This window comes from Aplidium turbinatum, chromosome 18 (assembly GCF_918807975.1).
Source record: "Aplidium turbinatum chromosome 18, kaAplTurb1.1, whole genome shotgun sequence".
NCBI classification, from domain to species: Eukaryota; Metazoa; Chordata; class Ascidiacea; order Aplousobranchia; family Polyclinidae; genus Aplidium; species Aplidium turbinatum.
In genome coordinates this window covers 1392433-1410974 of record NC_137489.1, presented here as the reverse complement: position 1 = coordinate 1410974, position 18542 = coordinate 1392433, and the positions used below count along the sequence as shown (strand labels likewise).

At 35.2% G+C, this 18542-nt stretch overlaps 1 protein-coding gene across 1 annotated transcript; it reads right to left on the bottom strand.

The window, feature by feature from the left end:
• Window positions 1–796: 796 nt before the first annotated feature.
• Window positions 797–16176, bottom strand: LOC145787784 (DBH-like monooxygenase protein 1). The gene is made up of 15 exons (XM_082599610.1): window positions 15995–16176; window positions 13461–13571; window positions 12401–12553; window positions 11877–11964; window positions 10630–10802; window positions 10210–10284; window positions 9613–9714; window positions 8434–8533; window positions 8155–8324; window positions 7626–7720; window positions 7054–7210; window positions 5599–5735; window positions 5387–5492; window positions 2576–2665; window positions 797–1287 (listed from the first exon to the last, which is right to left on the bottom strand). The coding sequence occupies exons 1-15, from the start codon at window positions 16142–16144 to the stop codon at window positions 1159–1161; spliced, it is 1836 nt and encodes a 611-aa protein (XP_082455736.1). The 5' UTR covers window positions 16145–16176; the 3' UTR covers window positions 797–1158.
• Window positions 16177–18542: the final 2366 nt, after the last annotated feature.

Below are 18542 nucleotides of genomic sequence, written 5' to 3'. Positions count from 1 at the left end.
TTTGAAAAATTGTTTTATAAAGTTTGTCTCGTTTCAAGGACTTCAAATCTCATAAATATTTGTTTGGTATATTTTCTTCGCCATTCGATACAGGTATTGACAAAGCACCAGCTGATATCCAACTTGAACTGATTGATCTTCAAGTGAAAACGGATTTGAAAGCAAAGTCTTATTTAGAAATGCATCTTGGCGAATTTTACCGAAAACATCTCAACAAAGATGACTTTCCACATTTGAAAAAATCCATTGCTTCAAAAATGGCTCTTTTTGGCTCAACGTATTTGTGCGAACAATTTTGTTTTCTAAAATGGGCGTCATAAAATCTCCCTATCGATCGGTTCCGACAGACGAACACTTGAAAAATGGACTTCGAATTGCGGGCATACTTCCATTAAAGCAAAATTTGGCAAAAGCCGTCGGGAAAAGAAGCCAGCTGCAAACTTCTCACTAAACTCGATTAAAGAAGGCGTGACAACAAATTTGAATAGCAGTTTTCTTCAGAAATTTATGCGTCTTAACTTTATTTCTGCAAGGAGATAACCTCTAATAATGCAATAAGAAAAACATGAATAACAAAAAAAATACTTTTTTGTGCCTGCAACTACAAGAAATCATAATATGTTAAATAAACGTGCGGCCGCGGTTTCACCCCGTTATTTATATCTGGCCCTCCTGTAATAAAAGTTGCACACCCCTGGTTTAGAGAGTAATAACTATATTTGATTTAAGCAGTATTGGGCATAATAGATTTTCCTTTTAGATTTTTTGTTCAGCTTGATTTGAAAATAATACAAAAATCCATATAAATCTTTATTTTAAACGTTATTTCACGCAGATTACATTTACGATGTACAATATGATTTCTTATAAAGTATTTCTAACGCCCGATATCATGTTCCATTGTTGATATCAGTAACATTTGTACTTGATTTCCTATGGCAATAAAAAAAATGAAGACAAGCAATTGTTGAAGTAGACCAGTCTCACAATAATGCAAAAAAAACGTTAAAAAAGTTGACGATTTACGCGAAAAGTATCGTGTTCCCAATCCAACATGATTTATAATTCGTATGGAATTGTATCGTCATGGCATCGCACTGAATAAACAAAACAAATTTGTTTGCAAATGTTCAGACGTTTTCTATCTTTAGTGCTTCTTCAATAAATTCCACAAACGTCTGTTGGTACTTCTGTCGGAAAGCCGGTAGATGGCGCCTTGCACTCTTTGATTTCCGGGTTATCTTCCAATGAATATTTGATGACGATTGGTCGACGCAAAGACACTTTCTAAGAAATAAAATTATCTGGTTTAATTTTTAAAATGTGGTGATGTGCTCCGAGATGTGCCTGTGACTCTTCAGTCTTTGCAATATTTCTTAAAAAAAATCGAGATCAGAATTCTTTATTGTCAGACCAACGTCATATGTTGAGTTCAGTGAATCTCCACCTTCGAATACTAATAATTTGAATGATTACTTTAATGATAATTGTAACAAAGAAAATGTAATGACGTCACAGTAATCACTAACCTGTTCCCACGATAAATCTTATGAGACAAAACTTAGAAGTGCAAAGCAATGAAGGTTGAACCAATTGGAAGGTAAATTAGTCAGCGTGAAATACCAGTCAAAATTATTATGAGGTTTCTACTGTATAGGAAAGTAATTAAAATTTGATCTTTTTATGATCATGTTTCTGTAAACTTTAAAATTTGTAAAACCGGGAAAAATAATTCAAGTAGTTGTACTTTGTGTTGCTCAAGAAACACTTTTCTCAAACTTTAACTTCGTCTTCAATTCATTTTCAACATACTACGGCGCATTTTCAACATACTACGGCGCATTTTCAACATACTACGGCGCATTTTCAACATACTACGGCGCATTTTCAACATACTACGGCGCATTTTCAACATACTACGGCGCATTTTCAACACACTACGGCGCATTTTCAACATACTACGGCGCATTTTCAACATACTACGGCGCATTTTCAACATACTACGGCGCATTTTCAACATACTACGGCGCATTTTCAACATAGTTTTGTTCAAAGTCTTTTCTTATGTAACTCAATGATAAACAAAATTCAGGTAGCAATTCAATAGAGCTTCATAATTTAATATAATAAGTAAATAAAATGAGTCAGGTTAGAAAATTTGTATAATTTATTGACAAAGCTTTCGCCTCCGTAAAAGCGACTTCTTCAGTATCTGATCAAATAGCTACTAATCAAATTGAAGCCAATGATACTGCTACATTTTAAAATTTTCTTTATTCATGGTGGAAAAATATAGTTGATCTATCTAAACAGAACTTGTATGTTATTATTGATGTTTATGTGCTTCCTAGACTTTTGCTTTTGATGTGTTTTTCTGCTTGTTTCAATATTCCATCATCACGATCTTAACGCAACATTTCTCAGTATTTTACCAATGCGTTCAATTCCTATCTACACTTTCTTTTAAACGTAATGAAATTCAAATTAAAACTACAATGGCCTTTTCTGTGAATATTTCGTAAGAACTCTTAAACTCCAATAGAAGTAGATGATGAAGCAATTGGTAGTTTCGTACTTTTGACTTGGATTTGATGCAGGCTTGAATTCTTTTGCTTTGATGAATAGTTTTGCTGATATTATCAGAAGATTCTTTGTCCCACTGGTACTGAAAAATTAAACCACACAAACATTCAATTAGATAAAACATGATTAAAATTTCTACAAAAGTTAGCAAACCATTTATTGTTAACCCTTTACAGGCGGCGAAGACTATCTCTCGTTATTTGTTCGTGATTTTTTTGTATGTTGTAGTTTTTAGTCTAACTAAGAATATTTTATGAAAAAAATTTAAAATTTTTGTTTCTTTGTTTGTTTTTTATTATGTTCCCAAAATGGGAACGTTGGCATGTAAAGGTACCAAAAAATATCGTATCGTGTTTTGTATTTGAATACGACGTAAACTTGGGTAGCCTACTTTATTCGATACAATAGCACTGAAAAAGACAATAAACAAAAGTACAAACGTTTAAGAGATCCACAAACAACAAATGTAGGCTACTTTCTACCATTGTACTTTCTACCATGTAACTGTACTTTCTACTTTCTACAAATTCCCTGTCACTAACTTTATTTGTGGTGGTATGCGTCACTGCATAACTTATGCGTCGGTTTTTCGCATTTCGTGCATAGCAACCTTGTATTTTTCATGTTCACTACACATCTTCCTTGTTACGATGATACAAGAAAATGATTCAATGAGTCGCATCGCACGGCTGCAGACGGATGTGCAGTAGGTTTCCTAAGTCGACGACTAGGTTTCTCCACTTTCACCAATGACCGAGCAATCTCGCGCCTGAACTGAAGGTGGTTTTCAGAACATTGATTTACGTAATTATAAAACGGAAGGCAACTACAATTGAGTGGTCGATAATATGGGCAAAAAGATTCCATCACCATTTTTTTGATCGAAGTCGTGGCCGGTAAGAAGATAGCAACCTGTCACATACATCCACACTTCCCATTCCCTGATTGTACATAGCAATCAGAAATGGTTGTGTTACTGACTTTTCCTTATGTTTCACTCTTCGTTGAACTGTTTGAGTTGGTGCTACACCGCAGTAATTGCTTGCAATAGTGGCAGCACAATTATCGTTCCATCTAGCACGATTTACAATGCCGTCTGATCGATAATCAAATTCTCCTCCAGGCTGTTTTTGGAAGGTTTGCTTACTGGAGAGAGGACAGGAACCGGTCCTGTTTTCTCTAATTGTACAGCATGCTCTGATGTTTTCTTCAGCAAGATCAGTAAGTAGTTAATGGCTTGTGAAAAAATTGTTAAAGAGAATAATATGTTGGTCTTTGCCGGCAACACATGACATGCATTGTCTCAACTACGTGTGCTCCCAAAGGTTCAGCTCTTCTTTCATCTTTACCGCAGTACTTTACTGGCTTTCCTTTTATTATATTGTTTTGCACTGTGTAGTCCTCGATAAGGAACCATCGATTCGTCAATGCTTAGTCACTGGTGAAATGTACCAAATTGTTGACAATTTGACCTTAGCAGGTCTAACAGCGACAGTACGTTGGCCATTTTAGACTGAGCTAGATTATGATTGTCAGCCTGGTGCAATTACGTTTTTATATTGCGGAAACGGTCTCTGCTCATGGTCTTAGAAAATAGCGCTTGAAATTATCGCTGACGCCGTCAATTTCTTTGAGAGCTTACGCAGTAGGCTACTTTACGCCGTGAAGTTTTTAGGCAATTTGCGTTAACGCTGACGCCGTCAATTTATTTCATTGACGCGTACAAAACTGATAGTAAGCCCAATAAGTTTTCTCATATCAACCTCATCAACTTTGAAGTTTATCCTATTCTTGTCTCTCCTTGTATATAAGCTTGTTTGCTCTACGAGTAAAGAGAACATGTCATCAGTAAAGAACAGAGAAAATATCTCAAACATGCTTTTCCCTCCATGAGCTTGAACCTTATCGAATGGCTGCAGTTCTTTTGGGTCGCTCAGTGATGCTTTGTCTTTTTTTCGACATCTGCAAGCTCTTTCCGTTCCTTCGATAGAAGTCATAGAAGTGTTTTCTGTTTAAGATCAAGCTGTGAAAATATCATACTGTGACAGCATCACGCTGTGAAAATGTTCTCTTGGTAAAAGTAGTGAGAACTTTTTTGAGATAAACTCCGTTATTTGTGTACCACATGTTGCCAACGTTCCCATTTTGGGAACAACGTATAAATTTAATTATGAGAAGAAAATTGTTAAATATAACGAAACAAATGGTAGGGGAAACAAGTTATTAGTAATAGTCTCACATAAAAAACACAAATATTTTGAAAAAAAGTTTGATTTGTGTTTTCGAGAAGCACTTTTTTTCGAAAGACGAAAAATATGATTTTGACTAAATCCATCGCTTTCATAAAAGGAAAAATTTTGCAAATACTAATTTTTCAACAAATGCATCTGAAACAATAATCATTCAACAACAATATCCAAAACAGAAAAATCTTAAATGAGGTTAGTGTAAAGCTGTGCGCGACTTCAACCCCATGTTCCCATTTTGGGAACGTTGGCGTGTAAAGGGTTAAAGGGATTTAGCATGTAGACAGCGGTTGCTTTGTGATACAGTAGTAATACTCGGGTGTAACATTAAACTGTGGGAACAACAACAAAGATTAGCTTCATTTTTGGAGCAAATATCGGAGAGCTTTTACGGATGGCAACTTATCAAAAGAGACAGTTAGAAGATGCAGAATTCTTTTCTTCCGCGAGATCGCTTTTTAAATCAGAACAACCAAGCCGCACTTAAGTTACAACAAACAAACAAAACTGAAAACAAAAATTACGGTTCAGATTGAAAACTAAATCTGCCAACTTACGTTTGTAACGACGTCATCAATTGTTTGATTGGCCATTTCTGGTGGTGACGTAACGACAAAATCGCTTAAAGTTTTTTCAAGGAAAGGTGTTTTCCGATTGATTTTTCTGAAAGCGGAATAATTGAATTGTTGAAATAAACTATCCTACCAAAAGACTACGATCATACTATGCCACTGTGTATTTAGTTATTGAAGTAAGTTTCACTTCTTACTTCGTGCTTTTGATCCCCATCATCTTTTGAAGAGGTTTTAAAATGCTCGTAGGCCCAGAATAACACTCGGACATTGGGATTTTTGGATAGTAATAAATATAAGACAAGCACATTTCTTGCGTAGTGTCAACACCTCCCTTGAAAACAAAAACAAAAAATTATTGGACTTTTAGACTAGAAGTTCTCAACACTTCATCTTTCCACTGCTCTAAAATGGTTTTATGATTACAAGTATTTTGTATGTGATGTCTTGTGAAAGATATTTATGACAATGAAATGACAGAGAAGTTTGGAAGACCATGGATGCCAACGTCTGTACCAGATTAGGCACATTATCATGCAGCTAATATCTGCATACAACAGACAAAACTAATATTGGTTTACACTCGTAGGTAAAAAAAAGTTCATCATGAGAGCTGGACAATCATGATTAATTAGTCCTTAAATACTGTACTTCTTAAACGCTTGAGATAATTTTGTCACTAATTTAAAAAACTCACTTCAAAAAAACTTAAAATTATTTTTACAAGTTTACTTGATTTTATCTACTATTTTAAAATTTTGATAGTAACTGAAGTAGGCTATTGAGAAAAAGATGAAAGTGTTCGAAATAAAAAAAAAAACAGAAGAATTTGAAAATTATTTTTAGGTATTCGTTTGTAATAAATACTAAAACGAATGCTTTTGGGGGTTGTGATAAGACCAGAAAGAATTTGGACAAATGCCATTAAAGAATAGGTAAGACTTGACTACAAACTTGCAATTACTGCAAAATATCACAAATCAAAAATACTTGGTGTTTCATTGTTTGCAACCCTCTACGTGACAAAGGAATCTGATAACGATGAAGCATAAACTCTTAACTCAAACTTTTTTCTGGTCAAAATTTATCAGTTTCATAAAAGTAAAATTGTAAAGAGAAAGTTGACTGGGAAAAATTGGAAATTCAAAGACGTTACCAGATTACCAAGGGTCTGAGGGTTTCCTCAAAAATATTTTGACAAATTGTACATTTTGTCATCAACAACTTTCTATTCAATATTGGTGTGTTATGTGGCCACATGATGGCTCATCTGCAGAAAAGCCAAGTTTGTATTTGACTAGATTTATCAAATTAAAATATTTCGGTAAAAGCTGAAGTTAACTTTCAAGATTTTCTTGAAAATTGCAATGAACTCCACAATTTATTGCAGGTCGAAATATGAATCATTGTAGAACATGGTCTTACTTCAACTACCCAGAACAAAAACAACTTCTTAGTTTAAAAAATAGGCTACTTATTTCGTAACAATGTTATTGTGTATTAGAACATATTAGCCTACACATTTAGCTCAAACGTTTTTAATAAAGAGTATGTGCTTTGATATAGTGATACTACAAGAATTACAGTACATGCGTCGCTCCCAAAACTTTGTAAAGAAGACGATTCTTTTATTAACTATTTTACAATCATACCAAAGTAGCGTGAGACTTATTTTTGCTTGAATAATCGCAGACTATTTGCAAAGAATCTCCTTTCCTGAAAACTCTTTCTGGAGTAAAAACATGCCCTTGATGGAACTCGAAATTAAAGTTGTCATCTTTGACCAGTGGAGGAAGTTCTTTTCCATTTCTGAAAACAATGTAATCGATTCAGTGTTTATCGTCAATGTGAAATTTACTTTAGCAAGCAATTCAGTTCAGTTTATTTTGTTCTGTTGGCAAAAAAACAAAATTATACATACACAACATAAATAATTTGCACAACAACGATGGCAGCAAAAGACCAAAGGTCACCACAGTCAGCTTCCACCATGCAATGTTTAACTAAGACCATGTTACTGGGGAGCGGTTGTCTGAAAGAACGACAGTGTTAATAATGATGCTTTCTGCAAATAAGATGCTACAACGGTTACTATAATTAGTGTCTAGTAAAAAAAATATCACAACGCTCAAACGATAAACAATGAGTGATGTATAAAACTGGACAGAGATTAAACCAACAATAAAAACGTAGGCTACTGACGTTTGCAGAACGCATTTCTAACCTGATATGTTTCAGTGTCACTTTCCTTCCTAAGGTATGAGCATGCAAGGCTATTTTGTAGATCATGATGAAACTTGTATAGGCTTCTTTCATGTTCTAAACATAACGTTTGAATTGAGCAACCAAAAATAAAGTACTACAAAAGTTGTATTCCAAACTGAAAGCTGAGTATAAGTTTTATATGAAGTAAGAAACAAAAACATTTTATGACTTTTCGTTCTTTTAACTGACAGATGAAAACAACTTACTTTTCATAACGTTTTCTAGGCATTAACACAGTTGAATATTTAAGTATCTTTATTTTTTTATCAGATTATCTAGGCCTACATCAGATGTTTTCACAATTTTGTTCTTACAAAACCTCATTTGTTTTCGTTCCCTTAGTAGATTGAAAACGTGACTGTAAACAACAAGAAAGTGCTAACATCCCATATCCTAAACCAGAATTGCCAAATGTCAATAGCAGGCCACTGATCTAAATCCCACTATTGACTCTCTATCACTTGTATTTGTGACTGACCAATACTCACGTTTGCCAAGCAGCCACTATCGCATCCGGAATCCACTTTATAGGAATCAGTTCTTGGGGGGATGAACAATTGAAACGGGGTCGGCAACAATCCAACTTTCATTGTCGCTGCGTCATATTTCCTCAATGTTGGAGTGTAGTGGATTCTAAATCCTGATGCGTCCCTGATCTCTTGAATTGAATAATGCGACTTGTAAGTTAGCAAGCCATACATATGCTACATCGATTGTGCTTCAATGAGAATATAGGTAATTTTACAGTTGAATAAATTGCTGCTAACCTTTCAGATCAGGATTATTATAATGAACTGAAAGTTTGATGTATTTGAACCCGCCTGGTCCTCCTAAAGGGTAGCCCGCATGTTCAGGTGGAGCTGTGGCCTAAAGTGGAACATAAATTGCATCACATGGAACGTATAAAACAAATACAAAAACACATACACTGTGAAAAACCTAATCTGGTTCCATGTTACTTGTATTATTTCTTAAATGGTCAAGTGAGCTATAAAACAAAATTCAATCAAATGGACTGGAAAAAAATCTGAACAATATTTCTTTATTGTTGAAAAACCTTAAACAAAATTTCAAAAATTGTACAAACAATGTTAACACAAAAAAACGTGGATATAGAATATAGCTATTAGTCTCTAAACCCTTGACAGCCTGTTTCACACTAAAATGAGGATCATCAGAAAGTGCTTATTCAAATAGAGATAGAAAATCCATTTGAATAAGGACCTTCTAATGATCCTCCTTTTAGGTGAAACAGGCTGTCAAGGGTTTAAAGAGTAATAGCTATATTTGATTAAATTCGCTCTTCTTGGCTTTTTGCTTGGCATTGATCACTTTTTGTGGTATTAATAATATTTATTATTTAGATATAAAATAAATATGCTAAATAATAAATGCAATTTAAACTACAAAAAGTGTTCAATGCCAAGCAAAAGAGCCCAGTAGAACCGAGCAAACTACATCAAATTCAGTTACTATTTTCTAAAAATCTCTTCAGCTTGTTTCACCCTTACTGGATAACATTAGAAGATCCTTACTGAAATAGATTCTTCTGGTGATCCCCAGTAAGTGTGAAATAGGCTGCAAAAGTGTTAGAAAATAGCAACTAAAAGTGATGGAGCAACAGTACAACCACTGTAAAACAACGTCCTCATAATTGGCTCAATGAAAACTGCTTGAACTTATAACGTCATACGAAACAACAACAACTAGCCTGGTCAACAAGATGCAATGTGGTTGGTATAAGATATTAAGTGGTTGGTGTAAGGTATGTGGTTGGTATAAGATATTAAATTGACACTTATGGAATGTTTATTCTGAGACAAAAAAAAAAACTTGCTTTGACTAAGTTACTAAATCTCAATAGGATTTCATCTATGAATTTTTGTTCTCAACCGGTTGCTGAAGTTAACAAACAACCAAACGATATTCATAAAGCAAACACTAACTTCGGTTCCAATAGCAAAGCCAAATATCATCAAATGGCAACTGTCAAAGTCCGGATGTGGGTTTGGAAAACATGGTTCGCTGTTTCCAGCAAAGGTGCTATGCTACCGAAAATAAACAAAAATGTTATGGAAATGCTAAAACAACTAAACTTTAAGAGTAGTTGCATTTGTTCAGCGCAAAAACGACCCCTTGGCTTTGCTTTCGTATTTCGATTTTGAACAAACTTGGCTTATGATAGAACGTTCCCGTGTAGTCTTCTATGTTCACAATGGTTTATTTGATGATATTTTGTGAGTATTTTATTTGCCTGCATGTTTTTTAAACATACAAAAGTCACCTACAAAACTAACTATAAGTCAGACTGTCAGAACCAGGTGAATGTCCATGCAAAGGAGTATCTGTGATGCAAACATTGCAACGATTTCAATTATTTTGTGCAATAACTTGTGCAAACTTCCGAGACAGCAAAATTCGTCATTCTTACATTGATTCAACGTCTGCAGACGTTGAATCAATTTAAAAATGACAGATTTTGTTGACTGGGTTTAAATCTTGTGCAATCTTTAAAACAAGTCAGTGTAGCATTGCAATCTTACCTCCAAGTCAGTGCAAGCATATGCATTCATATGATGAATTATAGAGCTGTATTTTTCTTCAACGATTGGTTCTTTCTGAAAGCAATTACAGAGATTTTTAAGCGTCACTTTATGCTTAATGATTTGGTGGTGTTGTAACAACAAGATACCACATTCATTACTTTAACTGGATAACTTCACATATTGAAATTAACTAGCATCTGAGCAGACAAGCAAATTATCCTTTCGTGAATATTTCTTCGTAGCTTTTTTTAAATACAATTGCCATTCAAAGCTTATGTCAGCCTTTAAATTCAGAAACTTTTTTCTCAGGTTACCACAACTTTTCAACGTGGTCCGAGAAGCAAGGAGCTGAGTTTCTAACTTGGAAAGATAAAAACCATCTTGGCAACACTGTTTAATACTCAAACCACAACTAACCTTAATGATGTGATGCTTCGCATCAAGTTCAGGAAGTTTGATTAAAGTGCATTTGTAATACGTTTCTTGAATTGGAATTGCTGAATTATTTGCACGAACTTCAAAGGTCAAAGCGTCAGTTTCTTTGAATTCCAGGTTTGGTGATGGTTGAAGAACAAGAAGGAATTTCGTACCTGAAACATGATTGGTTCGAATGTAGCGCATCACTTATTAGTATTTCCTACGTTATTCCATCCACGATGCAGATTTGAAAATGTATTGTGTACAGAGACTATTTAGAGAGAACGATAGTACCATCAGAGATCTCAGCCAAAAAATCAGTTTTTGTTACATTGATTCAACGTCTGCATTCAATGTAAAAAAAAACACTAATTTGTTCTCTGGGATTCTCAGATGAGCCCCTGAACTTCGGATCAATTTTTTTTTTTTTTTTACAAACTGGAATGCAAGTAAGCATGAAAAATCGTATTGCATTACCGATGTTGTAAAAATGATTGCCGCAGAGATCGTGAGAGAAAATGTAATTAAAACAGCATCAAATTACCATCACTAGACGAAATGTTAACATTGCAAAAAACTGAAGTCCCAAAGGAAGTCATTGATTCGATCGCTGCTTTCAATAAAGTTTTTTCATCAAAGGAAATTAGTGTTGAAGTCATGAACACATTGCATGGATTACAGCTGTCACTTCACAAATATCTCTGAGTTTGCTCTTAACCACTTCAGATGAGCAGTTATCCCCATTAGAGTCAATCAATCAAGCAACCTTTGTATTGAAGAAGAACACATTGCTATTGATTGACATGGAGTTTTCAAACACCTATTTTTTCAAACATGGTTCTCCATAAACACTAAACAGGTTAACTAAGTTTTAACTATCTGCGCATAAATCCTAATACAAACTTTTGGCTTTGACAAAAATTAAAGTAAAGAATAAGAGAAACTCCTTTCGGTTGATTAGGAAGTGCTGAAGTTGTTGACATTAACATAACCTCGCTTCAACGTATTTGTTCCCAAAACACGCATTTACCATTAAAAATTAATATTAAAACACCTTTATTTTGTAGCAAGAATTGGGTTTGATGAGCCGAAACAAGGATGAAAATCGAATATGGCCTCTTCCATTTTCGATTGACCTTGGCCTTTTAATGACTTTACTAATCCTCACATCCCTTTCAATGGAGGACCATACTGAAATGTACACCAGTGAGGTACGGTTCGATGTTCTCATACAAAGATCGACTCACCTCTGTGTTGGAAAGTATGTTTGTTAAAATTTCCATCCTGATCTGGATCATTGTCATCATAAGCGTATATCACTCTCGTTGTGTCTGTCTGTGACGTATAACAAATGGATGGATATTGCATAAAATGGCACGTCCCGCACATAAAGTAATAAACCATTTACGATAAACAATAACTCATTTTGTCAGTATCGTCAGTACATAGTATCCCATCAATGCGTTATCTTATTCTAAGCAAGTTATAGAAATCGTTGTTTAGCTGCCGAAGAATATAAGAATTATTATATTCAAACTACGTATTGCCTGCCAGCAGCTGTTCAAAAAGCTAAATATTGAAAACAATCTCACTTCCATTCAAAGCGTAAAGAATTGTATGAGCATAGTTCTATCAAGCAAAGTAATCGTCTGCAACACATTCTTTAAGCAGAAGCGACACCAGTTTGAAATATTAACTTGTGGCAGAACTCTGTATTGCTGCTGCGCCACAAGTGTATGACTGGAATGCATTGTTTTCTAACAATACTCACAGTGATGGGTCGGTCTTGCTTCTCGTCACAAGCAGCCAATTGTCTGACAAACTTCAAGAATGTAACTCCATCGCATTCCCAACCTTCCAAAAGTTCCACATTTTGCTCATTATCAAGAGGAGGATAACCATTGTGATCCAACCCATGCCTATCCTGATGTAAATGAATTGATCAGTCTTCATATTTAATTTGTGATCCTAAATTGAAATTTGCATCAAATCCTTTTATTCCGAACACTGCAACATGTTGAAACGATAGTTTTACTGCATCGCTTCCTAATCATGCAATCCTGGTTCGACTCCCGGCTTAATTTGGTTGTTGACAAACACCGCTCACCTCTTTGTTATATATGGGGTGGGCGTAGTTGCTGAAGGAAAGGCGGCCAAGACAAAGGAACTGGCCACCGTACTCTCCTTAGTGCTGAAGGCTTAGTATAATGAAAACCTTATCTTCTCATCCCACGATGCTTGGATTCAAGTATGGAATTCAGCTTTACCCAGTAAGGAGTATTACACAGTTTAAAGTATTATATTCTATTTTAGTTTTTCAAAATGATCGTCAGCAAAGTTAAATCGTTTTTTTTGTGCAATTCTTATTTTATCTTTTCTGCGTTCACGGTTCAATGCGACATTTATTAATTATTTTAAATTTAATTAACGTTTAAGTTACTTTTTATTAACGTTATTTAATTTTTTTTTTTGGAAGAAAAAACGTTTTTTATTTTGTTTGGGTGATATTGATTTTTTGTGCGGCGTTTTCCCGCGGCCCGATCTAAAAAGGGTTTTCAGATTATTTGTTTGTGACCTAAGCCTCCTATCTGAGCCGAGTTGCTAAGTGATTTGAGAAAAAAGGTGCGTTGACTACCCTCCCTACTGGCCACCCCACTCTTCTTAGTGCCAAAAGCTTAGTATGATAAGAATATTATCTTCTTGTCTCCTGATGCTTGGATCAAGTAAGGATCAACATTCCCCTAAAGCTAAATACTTTCACCCAAATTTAATAAAAAGCACACATGGCCAGTAGGACACACCAAAGGAACACATGTACAGTATCCACTCACTGTAATATGAGCTTTTCCATTATCCACCCAGCCAAGGTGGATGTCCGCATCTACCATGTCTCCATTAGGTGAAAATCCAATTGCAATCCAACCAGTAGTGATAACTTTAAGCTGTCAAAATGCAGAAAACAAACAGCACGATTGTATTTGGTATGTCAAGACAGAGTTTCAAGGTATTAGTTTGACATTAAACATTACATGAAGTGGAGAGGAAGCCAAGAAACCGAATCTTCTTTTTATCTTGAATCATGCATGAAATGTATTTCTAACAAATGAGGCTTTCGGTAGATGTGGTGCCGGTGTGGTGCCCACATTATTCTGTGTCAGAAAGATTTGTGTGATGGTTGCTTTCATCAGTTAGTCAAGCAGTTAACGACGACATATGTAGAAAGGTGAATGGCAATTCTTGATTGGAGAATCGTGCAGCAAGATTTGGATTTCTTATACTTTTAAAAAGTGAAAAACAATCTTTCTGATAACAAGACTATAGTGTCTTATGAAGTCAAGTCCTAGTAACTCCATTCGTATAAATCCAGTGGATATTTTTTTGGCTGTAATCAAACTTAAACCTTCAAGTTGCTTTAGTATACCACCGTAAATGTTGTAATTTCTATTGGTGGATATAAAAATATCAAGATAAACTGGGAAAATATGTTAAGATCAACAGCTGTCTGATAAATAAGTTATTAAGAACAAAAAAGGACATTTGTAGCAATGATTGCTGCCAAAGGTGCGTTTTTCAAAATAAGTGAAACTACGTGGTTCAATTAATTCTGACCTATCATTTTCTGTAGACGAAATTACAATCCACATGTGTTAAGTGTATTCAATAAGTGTAAAATTTTGACAGCACAATAACATTGAATTCGTAGGCTACGTCTCTCCAGCTCAAGTAAGCTTTGATCTTCTTGAAAGTCCCTAGGTATTTTTTGTGAAAAGAGGCATTTAGGGTTGCAACGCTCCAAACACATCATTAAACAACGAGTTACAATGAACTATTAAGAAATTCTTCAACCATTGGATTGGATCGAATCAAATGTGAAACTCCAATATTTTATAATCTTGTGAGAAAAAGAGTCTTCCGATACAGATTGCAAGAAGAAGAGAACTTAAGCATTCTTCACGATTAGAAATGAATTGCAAAAAGATCTCTTACTGAAACTACTCCACGACTAAAATCTGATAATGACTGCAGAACAATTCTGCATGCGCTAGGAGTCAGACAGAAGAAGTTTTGTTTTGTCCTATTCAGGCTTTCGCCTTGTGGTTGAAGATTTAAATTAAGTGGACGAGAAGGCAAGGAAGCCAATCTTCGTGTCCACCTTCAGGCATGCCTTTAAGTGTCCTGACAAAGACACAGGCGCATGCTCATGAGCGGTGTCGAGCCGACAGGCGCCCTTTCGATTGCCGTTCCAGGGCTCTCATCACTCGGCTATGCAACCAACGAGTATGGAACAAGTAAAAATACTTGTCTCGCGCTTTATTTCAAATATGATCGAGTACCAACCACACCAGAACCGCATTCACTGATCACAGAAATGTAGCAGGCTAGCAATAGTAAACACAGTAGCTGAGAACTACAAAAAACTTGCAAAACGAGCGATTCAATAGACTAACAGCGTACTCAACCAGCAGTCATTTGTACGTAGAACTTGAGCAGTGGCCAAATCACAGAAATGAAATAACAATTCGTTACATAGAAAGTTTCTTGTTTTACTAACAGAAGAAGGCAAAAATAAATTGCGGCATGCCAGCAGCAAACTCAGGAGGAGTTCAATTCTGGATAGTAATCAATAATCATGTTGATACTACGTAATGAAACCGTTTAAACAGCGACAACGTATTCAAGTGTGGGAAATTTTGATTTTTTGTTCTTCAACTCTTGATATGATGCAGTTAGCTGCTCTTTGAAGCAGTAACTATAAGTTTGGAAGCGCTTTATAACATTTTCTAAAATCAGTAACAATGTTCAGAGTTATGCAAACGAAATGGATGCACATGGTAGCCACAGGTGGTTGCAAATATTCCACGTTAAATGTTTAACCGCTTTTGTCAACTTTGTAATATAATTTTAAACTTTTTGTCTTTTATGCTTCAAAATTTAAACAATTTTACAATCGAAATTGTGTTTCACAATAAAACTACCGAAATATTTGCACTACAGACACTTGGTTAGTTTCTTGCCAATATAAAATATAGAAGTGGTTGAAAAAAAGTTTTTTTAGCATGCTTATGGGCCAACCCAGTCGTCACATAGGTTTCATTCAAATATTAGTGACAGTTTTTATCACTTACCTTGTATCCTATATGATACAGTTTTCAAAGCTTACAGCTCTTTTACAATGTTGCCATTTTCGCAGCCTACATAGCCACAATGTATCGTACATGATACAAAACGTTTCTTCGTGACGTCAACTTTACAGAGTATAAAATTTTCTGAAATACTTTTAGTGCGCTCCAGTCAGATAGAATTTCAGAAAACATAAATAAAAGAATAAAATAAAGCAAAACTCGTAGCTTATAGGATACTTTACCTTGATGATTATATGTGAAGAGTTATAACTCCATGACATCAGAAACTTCTCTTCAAGATCCAAGGTGGTTTCCCTTTCATCGCTTTGCTTCGATTGTGATGTCACAAGGAAGAGAAAACAACATTGGAAGTAAAATAAAAATAATTTCATCTTTACTCGATACAGTTTATAAAATTGCTGTACGTCGCTCTGCTGCGCGATAAAACGTCCCTTGAATACAGGTAGACCCTCTTGCTATCACAGCGCTGCATAGTGAATCATTAGGCAATTGTTTGGCGAAATGGTGATAACAACGAGCCAATGTTTGGTTTAATTCTCTAATGAAGAACATGCTGTTGGGTCTTGCTAGGACGCTCATGCGCTAACTGGAAGAACCTTGCTAGAAAATTGTCTGAATTTCTTTACGTTCTCTGTTTCATTAGATGTTTTTGTAAATTCGCATTGGTTAGATATGAGGCCTAAAGTTATTGCCAAACAAAACATATTGTTTCCAAGTAAACAAGTTATTTGAGTTTTTTTGTAAAATAAATTTTTTAAATGAAAGTGCTTCCATATTTAGTGTCGCTGTGGCATGTGAAAACATTAGTCCAATTATTTTCTGCATTATTTAAACTGGATGTTTTTAATGTAACAACCTCACACTGCTTGACTTGCATGATATTTTACACTCAACTCAAACAGGAATCTTTAAGTTACAAAAATACAGTTAACCTACACCATTCGAACGCCTTGCAATCGGATACCTTGTCTTGCTTGTAATCTAAAAATGCTCAAGATGGCCTCTTTGAAATACACTCACGCCACTGAAGACTTATTTTCAGTTGTTCAGGAAATACCATATGAACTGACTGAACGAAACACGCCAATTATGTTTCAACAATGTAGATGTACGTTAAGATGCAAGCTTGGTTGGCTTGTTGAAAAGCGATCATTTCCTTAGAGTTCCATCGAGTTGAATAGATGATAGCAGCTGCTTCAATCTTTTTACTTTCGACTTTCCACGAATTAAAAAATCATAAAAAAATCACTAAAATGTATAATTTTGTTTTTGACACGGTCCAGCTTATATTGTCGTAGATCATTAGGTAAAACCATTAAATCTCACAGCAGTACTTAATAAACCATTTTTGTTGACTATCGTATATTTATAATAATAGATCCAAACAAAGTCCCATTTATTTCATCACAACTTGTGGCTAAATATTAAGACAATGCTCATTGCAAACCTTGGTTTGATTGAATAATTGCTTCTGTTTAATCATAATCAAGTTGAATTTTGTACAAATTTTGACAGCGTTGGTTCTGTGCCTTGATAGCTAGTAGGACAAGGTTAGCCATGACAATTCATGATGTATTAAAGTTCTTATGGCATGACCAACATGGCGCAGTCTTATTAATAACGGCGCAGAATCAGCCGAGAAACACCGTACGCTATCTGCTGTCAGAAAACGAGAACATCGCAAGGCCCGAGCTTCAAACAACTCTGGCCCAAGCCAACCATCCTTCCAATGTCCATCCTGCAGCAGAAGCTTCACCGCACAGATAGGCCTCATCAGCCATATCCATCAGCACTCATGTAGCCTACACTGACCAAAGCCCACACTATAAAAAGGCTTGATCTCAGTCTCATTGGCCATCTTCGGAAACGAAGGGCGAACATCATCATCATCATCATCATCATCATCATCATCATCATCATCATCATCATCATCATCATCATCATCATCATCATCATCATCATCATCATCATCATCATCATCATCATCATCATCATCATCATCATCATCATCATCATCATCATCATCATCATCATCATCATCATCATCATAATCATCATCATCATCATTAAAGTTCTATTAAGTTAGTTTTAGGTTATGTCTTCAAAAAGAAACTGAAACAATAATAACAGTTTCAACAAACTAGACTCGTTGACTTTGGGTGTCAACTAGCAAGTAGGGTAATCTAAGTATCCTTTTAGCCTAATCCACAAACCTCGTTCATCTGAAATGGTGTAAGGTAGCTCAATACCAGATGCTCCGACAACTAAGCCTTTAATTTCTTCGTTTTCTAGGCCTTTTGACGATAATAGTATTTTTGAATTTCCATATGTAAAACTAAAGCCACATGATTCGTCAACTTTTAGGCAAGACGACGTAGGAGTAATAAAATAATCTTGTTTTGGATGTCGATTAAATTTTCTCGTCATACGGCAAGCTGAGCTAACCAAAAGGAATCCTTATAGCTTCAAAATTAAAAACAGCATATGACTAAAAAAGCAAAAGCATTACTATTATTTTACTTATTACTAAGCAACAACAACCATGATTCATGGCTCATTTTTCCCAGTCTCTGTTTAATTTCTCACTCACGAAGAATTTTTAATGTTTGAAGTCAAGTTGGCAATGTAGGACGGCTGAGCTTTATGCTAATTTGTGGTGGAAAGACTGTCAGTCGTTCTGGTGTCCTGGAATCTGTCGTTCAACGTCAAACTTGATATGTTGGAATGAATTAATAAACAAATCTATAACGAAGCCATCGTGTCCTGATC

Excerpts from the sequence above, each read along its gene's own strand:
- LOC145787784 (XM_082599610.1), bottom strand. The coding sequence starts at position 16,144 with ATGAAATTATTTTTATTTTACTTCCAATGTTGTTTTCTCTTCCTTGTG. Across the intron at positions 12,554-13,460 it reads ATGGAAAAGCTCATATTACA|GATAGGCATGGGTTGGATCA; the intron begins GTGAGTGGATAC and ends CATTTACATCAG. Across the intron at positions 2,666-5,386 it reads TTGATGACGTCGTTACAAAC|TACCAGTGGGACAAAGAATC; the intron begins GTAAGTTGGCAG and ends TTAATTTTTCAG.